This window comes from Drosophila busckii, chromosome 3L (assembly GCF_011750605.1).
Source record: "Drosophila busckii strain San Diego stock center, stock number 13000-0081.31 chromosome 3L, ASM1175060v1, whole genome shotgun sequence".
Lineage (NCBI taxonomy): Eukaryota > Metazoa > Arthropoda > Insecta > Diptera > Drosophilidae > Drosophila > Drosophila busckii.
In genome coordinates this window covers 10,117,133-10,128,149 of record NC_046606.1, presented here as the reverse complement: position 1 = coordinate 10,128,149, position 11,017 = coordinate 10,117,133, and the positions used below count along the sequence as shown (strand labels likewise).

Here is an 11,017-nt window from a genome sequence, read left to right as displayed (position 1 = left end):
AAAATCTGTAGCAACTATCTATGGCTATATAGTAAAAGTTAATGAATGCAACTGCAACAAAATTTCCAGGAATATAAATGTATCGACAATTGGCTGGCATTTCGTGCAAAGAACAACAATATAATAATAAAAAAAAAATATTTTTGATACGCATGCATTAAATGGAATTTTGTGACAAGCAATAGCATATAGCTATATATATATATATATATATATGTATATATATGAAAGAGAGAGCAAGAGAGAGTTGCACGCGTGTGGCAACTGATAGGCTGAGGTTTATCAACAATTGCATATTATATTATATTCGATTTGAAAGTGTGTGCGTGACATTGACATTGAAAATTTTGTTTGCCATAGCGAGAGATGTGCCATAGCGACAGAAAGCTAAATGCTATGGCAAACAAGCAGCCAAGCAGCTACGCAAGCTTGACCTTGAGCTGCTTTTTGTTGTTGCCATACTATATAATATATATATATATATATATTTGATACATGTGCGAAAGGCGAAACCCGCACAGCAATGAAATCATTAGATTGCCTTTATTCGCAACCATTTCCTCTACAACTGTCACTTTCAACTTCTCTTTGCCTCTCTCTCTCTCTCTCTCTTTGTGCTCTCTGTTCTTTTTTTTATAATTAATGAAACAGGTTTGTTGATTTAGCACGAAATCTGGTCAACACATGATTTAACAATGAAGCTGTCAATGCAACATAAACATAGCCAAAATCCCAAAAGCTTCCACCTTAACAAAAAAAAAAAAACAAAATCAATTGGTACGCATATTTAAAATTGTTGCTGTATAATTTTTTTTTGGGACATTTATGGGACATTCACCGTTTGCGCGGCAGACAGAACGGAAACTCCTCGCAGCAACAATAACAATTACAACAGCAACAAATTAGCAATGCAAATTCGCTAAAACAAGCAAATAATACAAACAAACAAATTCAATTCAGTGTATACACATATATTTTTAGGCTATATATACGCAAGTACTTTTTGCTATATATAGCATATATTATGCGCAATTTGTTTAAATTTAATTCTAATACACAAATAACAATTCAGAGCACTCATCATCGTTGTTGCTTTTTGTTGGTCTAAGCACTGGCAAAAATTGAGAGTCGAATGCAAAGTTGATTTCAGTTGAAGTTCAAGGTAACCGCCGCCAGTCAAAACAATAACAACAATTTACACACGCACACACATAGAAACACATTTAAAAGCATATAGAATATTAACACAAACAAATAAAAATCACGCAACCTTGACAAAAGTAAATAAATTGGAACAAAATTTTAGCTATTTTAATTTCAATTGATAATTCAATTTTTAATAGAATTTCAGCTGCAGTCAGTTGCGGGGCGTATACTTAATTATATGTGCTAAAACGATTTAGTATTAATTTGATTGATTTTTATACTTTTTGCATAAATTGGGCCAACTTAGCATACTAAACAAATTTATGATTTAAGATTTTGAGCTTAGATTTGTCGTTAGTAAACAATTTACAATCTACAGTTGTTTGACCTTTAGTGCTCGAGCACAAACTACCGTTATTTAGCCATAATATTCGTTCGTGCTAGCGCAAGTTAATATTATGTGTATTTGTTTATAAATGTAGAAAGCAGATTGACTTGATTAACTACTCAACTCAACTCAACTCAGTTCCATAAATTGTCGATTCACTTGCATGTTCAATGCGGTTTAGATTTCCTATATATGACTGCAGACTAAACTAAGCTACAAAAACTAACAAAGTGCCGTTAAATCATAAAATTAGAAATTGGTTTGCCTTCAAAATAAATTTCTTTATTTTGAAACAAACTTGTTAGCATTGCAAATAAAATTTGCATCACTTTTATTAAAAAGTTATTTGGGGAATTACCTTAAATATATATAAAGTATTTATTAGTCATATTTTGTTAAGAATTCTTTATTTTTATATTTGAAGTATGGAGCACAACTAATTTGTGAAATGCTTTAACATTCTTAGCAGAAATGTTTAAAAACAGTTCAACAGTTTTTAGCAAAAAGAATGGCAAAAAATTGATAACAAAATATTGCTAATAATTATTTAAATTGCTTAGCTTAAAAACTATGCAACAAAATTGAAATAAAATTCGTTAGAATTATATATAAATGTGCTGAATAATTTATCAGCAATGCTTAGCAATGAAATTTAGAAGTTTCTAGCAAAAAGTGTAGAAAAAAAACATTTTAAATAACAATAAAAAGTTGGGAATTATTGAGAAAAGAGAAAGGGGAACAAAAAGAGGACAAAGAAGAATGAAAATAGGGAGGGGAGAAAAAGAGGAAAGGGAGGAAATGGGATGGAAAAGGCGAAAAAGGGGGGAATAAAGAGAGGGAAGGAAAGGGGAGTAGAAGGGAGGAGGGCCGGGTGTGCGAGCAAGGGAGTAGAAGAAAGAGGAGAACGGCAAATAAAGGAGAAGGGTGAACTGTTGGTGGGTATAGACGATGGTATTGCTAAGAGAGTTGAGTAAGAACATTTCTTCGCATATTAATAATATTCAATAAGCATGTATGAATTAAAATTATATTATTATTGACTAGAAGACAGAAAGAAGTTAGTACTCTTGATACCAAATATAATCTACAAATTAAATATTTGACTAAGAATAGACTTGAAGTTGGTGAATTATGTTTAATAATGCAGACATATCTGCTAAAGGAAATCAAGAGAAATAATATCTAACGCGGCAATAGATGTTTTACAGTGCAAACTATTATTAGCGTATAGTTAGGTTAATACTTTATTATTATAAAATCCTAGTTCAAATTCTATTCTAAACGCATTTTGACTGCACGCTTATTATGCGCGTGGTCATTATACAGTATGTCTAAGAATATGTAGTAGACACAGAACCGCTGGAGCGACGAGAACTGGTTTACTGAAGCTATGCTGCGATCGGAGGAAAATAGAATTATTAAATATTGAAGCAGTATATAAAATACAATGAAGAGCTGTTGAATCAAGGAGGTGCTAGGCCCAGGGAAGCAGACAAGTACAGAGTTAGCCCAATATGTTTTTGTAGTGATGTAGTAGGCAAGTGCGTTTTACGGATCAAGTGATTAGCTTTATTTTTTATTGACTCCGCTTTGGTGGGAATCGGAGAAGCCGATCTAGTATGCGAAATCTAGATAAGGTCTAGGTGCGTTTACCAGTAGATCTGGAAACGATATTACGAGCTTGGGTAGGGCTCGCCGTGACCATTGCTGTTGCTGTTGTTAAGTGTGCTGACTGCTGCTGCCCTTTGTGATGATTATGAGGGCTATTGGATGGTTAACGTATTAGTCAGAGTGGTGTGGTGCGGCGCGGGCGGGCGGGATGCGCATGCGGAGTGTGGCTCTGCATGATGTTGCATGTGGTGTGTTGTTATGGGAATGTAGATTGCTGAGTCTGACATGTTGCTGAACAAATGTGGTGCTGCTGGCTGCTGCTGAGAGACAGGTGGAGCGTGCGGGAGATGTTGCTGAAGAAGAGGCTGCTGCTTGGAAGGTGTTCGAGCTGGACTAGGAGAACTGACGATTGGCAAGGCAAAGATGTTGCGTGCAATGTGGTACGATGTGCGTGGGTTGCTGGGCTGCTGTGCTGTCTTGCTGGATAGTGAAGATGAGGCGTAGCAAATGACGATGACAATTTGACGCGAATGCTGTGCGTGCTGCTGCTAGGTGCTGACCACAAATTTACCGCAGCTGGTGTAGTGTGCTAGCAATATGTGTTAGTATGAGTGGTTGCTAGCTGCGTCGTTGGGCGACTTGCGAGCGCAGGCGGCGCTTTGCGGGGCTGCTGAACTATTACACAAATGACTGGATCCTTGATGCTAGCTACCGAATATGAGCGAGCGAGGCGCTTCCACGGGTAAGTCGACGGGCGAGGACAGGAATGAGGTAGCCCGGAGCGTCGAATCCGGTTAATATGACAGCGTGGCGGCGGCAAACCCGGAATGACGACGACGGTACCGAACAACGAATTGCAGACTCTTTCATCGAGGCGAACCGTCGCGGTATACGCGCACGGCTGGCGTGCGCGGCGCCAGCGGGATGATGCGCGGACGCGGCGACTGCGCATGTTGCTGCTGCTGCTGCTGCTGCTGATAGTGCGTGGAGCTTGGACTAACCGAATGACGACGCGACAGCTGCTGCTGCTGCGCCGGCAGCGTTCGGGCTATAATAATTTGTGAGCTGCCAGCAGCATCTAAATGATAACTTGGCTTGCTGCCGCTGCTGCTGCTGCTGCTTGCAGCGCGCTGTTGCACATACTCAATGCGTGGCGTTAGTATCACTTTCTGTGTGCCACCGGGTGTTGTAAGTCCTGTAGGTTGCCGCGGCGCCACCGTTTGCACTTGCACGTGTGTGTAGCGCTGTGGCGTCGTCGTCGCTGCTGCTGTTGCCACATTGCTGCTGCTGCTGCTGCTGCTGCTTGGCCGCTCCTCCAGCTGCTGCTGCAGCGTCTCATAATCCACAGGCTCTGCTTTTATTGCCTTTGCTGCTGCGCCACTTGTTGTTGTTGCTGCTTGCGCCGCTGCCGCAGCTGCTGCTGCTGCTTCCATGCATTTCAATTTCTTAAGCATTTTTAGCGCTCGCTTCTCAAAAATTCGTTATTGTTGCTTATACAAATCTATGCTCAAAAATATTTATTGTGAATTTGTATGTGTGCGTTATGTATATAACTCTTTTTTTTTATATGGAATTGGATTTAATCCTGCATCACTTGCTGCTCTCTCTGCCTCTGAGTTTTTTTATCCTCTTGTTGTAGCTTTTTATTTTTTAGAAAAATCAGTCTCTTCTTCTTTACGCTTGTTGCAAGTTGTTTATTTAATTTATTGTTTTTTTTCTGCTTTTGTATGGTTATCAAAATGGTTTCAGCCTTCAAGTTGCAAAGTTTTTTTTTAGTTTATATAAATCTTTATATAGTTTTTTTTTTCATTAACTGCTAAGTTTTCTTACTTTGCTAGCGTTGTCCTTAAACCTGCCCAGAGCTATTTTAATGTATATTGTTTTCGAAATATATATATATTTATATTGAGGCCTGCCGTTCAATGAGGTTAATGAGAAGTTTTTCTTTTAAGTTTAGTTACTAATAATACTTTTTGTTTTTGCTTTGCCTTCGTCGTTGTCTCAGCAGCAGCTTCTTGAGTATGTTTGTAGGTAATTGAAGTATTTGAAGTAGCTAAAAATATGCAAAATAACCCAATATTAAATTTAAAATTTATGCAACTAAAAGATTTTATTATAAAAAAAATATTCAGAAATTTAGTAAAGCAACAATAGTCTGCTAGTACTAAATTGATTTGATATTAAAAATATATTTTTGAAAAAAAGCCAAAAATTAGATAAATAATTTTGAATATTATTTTAGAATATTTTAGATCTGAAGATAGAAATAAAATTTAAAATTTAGAAATAATTTTGCAAATTTCGAAATAGCCTTAAAACTTTATTTTGATATTAAAAGCAACAATAGTTCGCAAACTATAGTACTGAATTGATTTGATATTAAAAATATATTTTTGAAATTTTTAAAAAGCCAAAAATTAGTTTGAAATTTAATAAATACTTTGGTACATTATTTTAGAATATTTTAGATCTGAAGATAGAATAATAATTTAAAATTAGGAAAATATTGTGCAAATTTAGAAATAGTTTTTAATATTTTTTATTTTGATATTACAAAATTATTTTAAAACTTCTTACTCACTTTTCGTTTCTTAAACCCAAAAAAAGAATCGCTTGATTGATTGATTGTTTGCTTGATTGATTGATTGATGAAGTTGATTGTTTAATATCGTTGAATAATATGCATAAATAATTGTTTATATACTTTATATGTGTTGTTATATAATTTAAATATTAATATTTATTTTGTATATGCTGTTTTATTTAGCTGATGATGAATACTAAGCAAAGTTGTTGCTTGATAAATTGTTTAAAATTAATTAAATATTACGCGTATAAATTATAGTGTTGGGTTTTGTTTGGTTGTTTATGAATATTTTGTGGTTGAATTAGCCACAGTTTGTAACATTTGCATTAGAAAACAGCATGTTTCAAAAAACTTGTAGTATATATGATTAATGTAATTCCAAAAATATATGTGTGTATGTTTTTTTATTTGTAATATTTTGCACATAAAACACAACGCATTAGTTGCTTGTTATAAATATATATATATTTAATATTTTGTAGTTTAGTTAAATATTTTGCTGTACACCTGAGCAGTAAAATTATGTTTTTTTCGTTTTAAACACCTTTAGAAAAATATAATTATGTGATTATTGTTGAGGCTGAGCTTTGGTTGTTTGTTTGTTTGGAAGGCTAAAACGCACTGCATTTGATTTGATTAGAATTTAGTTAAGGACATTTGACCTTTGTGTAGTAGTCTGCACTTGTTTAAAAGATATAACTTGTTAAAACACATTGCTAAGTGGCAAGTATATGGATGCCACAGCTGTTTTACAGCATGACAAGAGATTTACTGTGAGGGCTCCAGGGGGGCGGGGCACAAAATTTGCAAATTGATTATGATTTTGTGCTGTGGCAACTTGACGCTTGTGGCACGAACCAAAACACACACACACTAAATAAAACTGCAGAAGGTCAGTAGCTGGGGCCGTTCAAGAGCAAGGTAATGTGTGATGATGTGCGCGACGAGGACGTAGCACGAAGGACACGGACGCGGATGCGGCGTAGGGCGGTGCGGGGCGGGGCGTTGCAAACAACAGCTGTTCGGCTGGGGCGGCTGCACAAGGACAAGGACACAAGCGCGCACACACGAAGCGTTAATATTACTTTAGTTTAGTTTACAAAACTCGAAATTCAAAACACACACACAGAATTTTGCAAACTTTCAGTTTTGAATTTTTATATAAGCGGCCTTTGGTTTGGGCCAACACTTAATGCACATGTTTGTTGTTGTCGTATAGAATTCCATATATTCAGCTAAAATGAATTAATTATGTATGTTTATTTATTTGGCGACGGCACAGTTCAGTTGTTGCTTAACGAAATTGGACGCGCGACGAAATTCGCAACCTTTGCGTGTGCCGTACTTTCTCTGACTGAAACGGAAAATGGCAATAAAGCTTGCAAACCAGAACAGAACAGAACAGAACAGCACAGCACAGAGCAGCAAGCATGAGAGAGCGAGAGAGCGCGCAACTAAAACCTGCTGCTGCTGCTGAGAGAGCGACCGACGCTGCGTTGAGTGGGCGAATTGAGAGCCTGCACACAATGAAAGTGAAAACCGTTGGGGCAAAGTGGGCACGTCGTTGCTGAGAGAGCGAGAGAGAGCGAGAGCCAGCTAGGAAGCAGCAGCGTTCGCTCGCTCGCTGTAAACGAATACAACAAGCAAAACATAAATAAACAAAAATAAATGCGAAAGAGCATGTGAAATGCAAACACGCACAAACTTCGAAACATGTTGAGGCTTCAGCCTGAGCCTGGACTTCATTTTATTTTGTGTGGGGGGGTAGCCAACTTCCGAAGTTGTTGGCGCTGTGAAGTTTAGCATTTTTTTTTTCGGGGGTTGCTAACAGCACTAAGCGCATTGAGGTAGGTTCGCTTGCTTTTGCAGCTAGCCCAAAACCTCAGCATGAGTAATGCTAATTTTAATGAATTAAAAAGCATTTAGCAAGGTCTGCAGCCCAAAGCTCTTCCGCAAACACAACAGACGGCCCCAGACGCGCGAGTCATAGTCACTGATGTGACCCCAAACTAGCAAAATTACGCACGCGAGCATAAACAAAGCGCCGACCGACGACGACAGTGACAAATCTCAATAGCAAAATAATCAGCAAACTAAACTGCAACCTCACAATTGCAGTCGCAGTCGCAGTTGGCGTTGCAGTCGACGTCACTGCCATGTGGAAATGCAAACACACAACAAATGTATTGACCTTAACACTGAATTGCGCTCAGTGCGCTACACATACACGCACAGAACTTAAAATAGAGCGAGAGAGCGCGCAAGAGCGTGGGAGAGCGCGCGCTAGCGAGCGCGCTTCAGTCAAGTTCACCAATACCAAGGCAAGGTTAACAGCTGCTGTTAGGCTTAACAGCGCTGTCTACAGCGCCGCTACAGTTGAGTGAGCAGCGCACTGCTAAAACGAAACGGCGCAGTTAACATTTTCAGGGGCGCAGCCACCAGCCCCACGACAATTGCAGACAGCGCAGCTTTGTGGGAGTGGGAGCCATATAATGAGGGTTGCAGTCTGTGTTGTCTGGAGTTTGTGAAGAAGTTTTTGGCATGAGTCAGACAATTTCGAATATACGCACTTAATGAGCAATTGATGTTTGAAGTTTGAAGCGCTTAATTGCGTTTTGGATGCTGACAGCACACAAAGGTCAAATATGTTTATAAAATTTAGCAGCTACCTTTAGTATTATTTGCTTAATTCTTGCTTTTATATTTTTGCATTATAATACAAAGTTGTGCACTGATCCTCAGTTCAATTCACAAAGTTACAACACTAACACTAATACACACAAACACGAACAACACTCACGCACAACAAATGAAAGTTAATTGCACATTAATGCAACGTCCCAAGCCAGACAAGGCAACATGAAGAAGAAGAAGAAGAAGAAGAAGAAGAATACGAAGCAGCAGCCAAGCACTTCAGCAATGCCGTAACTGATGCTGGAGCTTGACTTTGAATTAAACTGGGCAAACTGGTCCGCTGGCGTTGTCTGTGGCAAGGAATCGCGAACAGAACCAAACGTGCAACATGACGTCGTTAACGAGACTGAAACGAGACAGAAATTTGCAAAAGTGAAAAATTCTACTTTCAATATGAAAACGAACAACGAATTTGTGCACAGCAGCGACGCCAGCAGAGGCAGCGACAGCCCAGACACACACACAAACACACACACACACACACTCCATCCCAGTTGGGCGGGAGTTGTGCAACGAAGAATGGCCAAAGCTCACTATGGGTATGGGTAAGGTAGGTCGTGTTGATGGTATGGGAATGTTCTGAGAGCGCAAGAGAGAGCGTCGAGTGGCGTCGCGCTCTGAGAGAACGCGACTGCTGCTGCTCTGCTGGCAGCGAATGCAGAAAACAAAGCGTAGCACAGAGAAGTCAATGTACAATGCGTTGGGGGTGCAATGAACAAGAGACCAACAACAGCAACAACAACAACAACAACAGCGGCCCAAGCAACGACGGAAGTGTTGGGCTTGTGCTGCAGATTTGCGCTGTTGTTATACCCTTTGTTAGAAACAGTTTAGTAGAGAGTATATGTTGGCACTTTTAGTGAGATATAAATATGCAGAAAATTAGCTAAAATTATTTAAATTTATTCAAGGGCTCAAGCCCTCAAGGTCAAATAAACTTTATTATATGAGATTAAAATATGAAGAATATTGGCTAAAATGATTTAAAATTATTCATGAGTCAAATAAACTTGTTTATATGAATATTATCATCATTATTATGTGATATATAAATATGTAGAAACTTAACTAAAGTAAATTAATTTATTTCCAGCGCTTAAAGTCACATAAACTTTAATAATTACAAAAATAAATACATACATAATATTAAAGGTAAGCTAGGAACTTTAAATATATGTACAGATTATTAAAAAGAACTTTGCTAAAATCAAATTAATTAAATTAACGAAACAATTATTTTTATCTTTGATAAAACCTTTTTATATTCAGTCCTCTATTATTATATTTAGCATATGGAGAATTAATATTTATTGTTAAGTTAGCAAATGAAACTTAATAAGGATGTAACAGAAATAACTCTAAATATTTAGGTCATATAATATCTCAAAACAAATTGTAGATGCTAAAGAACTTAAAAAGATTTTTATTCAAATTATTAAGTTAAATTAAGGGATTTTATTATTGGTATTATTGAGTGGAGTGCTTGAACTGCGACCTATGATATCTATTGTGCCGCCCACTACTAGATGGGAACTTAGTGGATATTAATAGTTAATATCCTTAGTAAACAATAGTCTTAAAATGTATCTGTTGTCAGTTCGAGGCTTTTTTTGACTTGGCTTGAGTTTAATTTAAAATTCTATGACGTTCATTTAATAGTCTAGCATTTATTTATAATACAGTTTTAAACATGTATAGGGTATATAATGGTCGAACCCTGCACTTGATCCGAATAACAAAAACTTGGTTGTTTATGCGATTTGGGTTGTCGTCGTCTGGAAACTGGAGTTTCATGGCTCGCTAGTGCTTTTAATTTTACTGCGTTTTTTTGGGGGTTGCAAAAGTTTTGTGCCAAAAGCATTCCGCAGTTGTCATAGCATAGAAATTACACAAATATATAATTGCAAAAAAAGTAAAAGAAACTTCAAAGTGGGTGGGCTGACTCGAGTTGTCTGTCTGGAGTTGCAACCCCTTAAGCAATTCAATGAAAGCAAAGACATTGGCGTTTTCTTTTAAGTGAAAAGGAATAAATAAACCCTCGTTGCTTGTTTGCTGCTAACTAAGGTCGCCATGGAGGATATAGAGTTACCCTGGGCGTGGGCTTGGACTTGGGCTTATCCTTGCGCTGGAATCGCAAACGCTGGCGAGGCTATTGCATTGAATGATGGAATTGTTTGTAAGGACGACAGCGTATGATGACGGCTGACGACGTTTTTGGCCAAAATATCATGGTCAATGACAATGGCAGAGCCATGAAATAAACTGCACATGGGGCAACATACAAATGGCGTGTGGCAGGGGCAGCCAGACGACACCCCCACTTGCTATGTGGAGTCTGAGTGGGGCGCTCGCTCTCTCTAGAGTGAAAAGAGAGCGAGAGCGCAGCGCTGTGCAACGCGCATGTTCGCTGCTGCATGTTGCAAGTTGCAAGTCCTTCGTGCAGCGGACACGAAGGTTAACAAGCTGCACAACTATCAACTATGACTACCACTACCAAGGGCAAGGACACGCAAGCATGCGCATTTCCGCATCCAAAGCACACACATACATATAACCCACTCACTGTGTGTGTGTGTGTGTGTGGCAGACGC

General features: G+C 38.2%; 1 protein-coding gene across 1 annotated transcript; it reads right to left on the bottom strand.

Annotated features, from left to right (window-relative positions):
- Nucleotides 1-4,011: 4,011 nt before the first annotated feature.
- On the bottom strand, nt 4,012-5,809 carry LOC117134779 (ecdysone-induced protein 75B-like). The gene is made up of 2 exons (XM_033293501.1): nt 5,727-5,809; nt 4,012-5,198 (listed from the first exon to the last, which is right to left on the bottom strand). Exon 2 carries the CDS (start codon nt 4,597-4,599, stop codon nt 4,012-4,014), a length of 588 nt encoding a protein of 195 aa, XP_033149392.1. The 5' UTR covers nt 4,600-5,198; nt 5,727-5,809.
- Between the last annotated feature and the right edge of the window lie 5,208 nt (nt 5,810-11,017).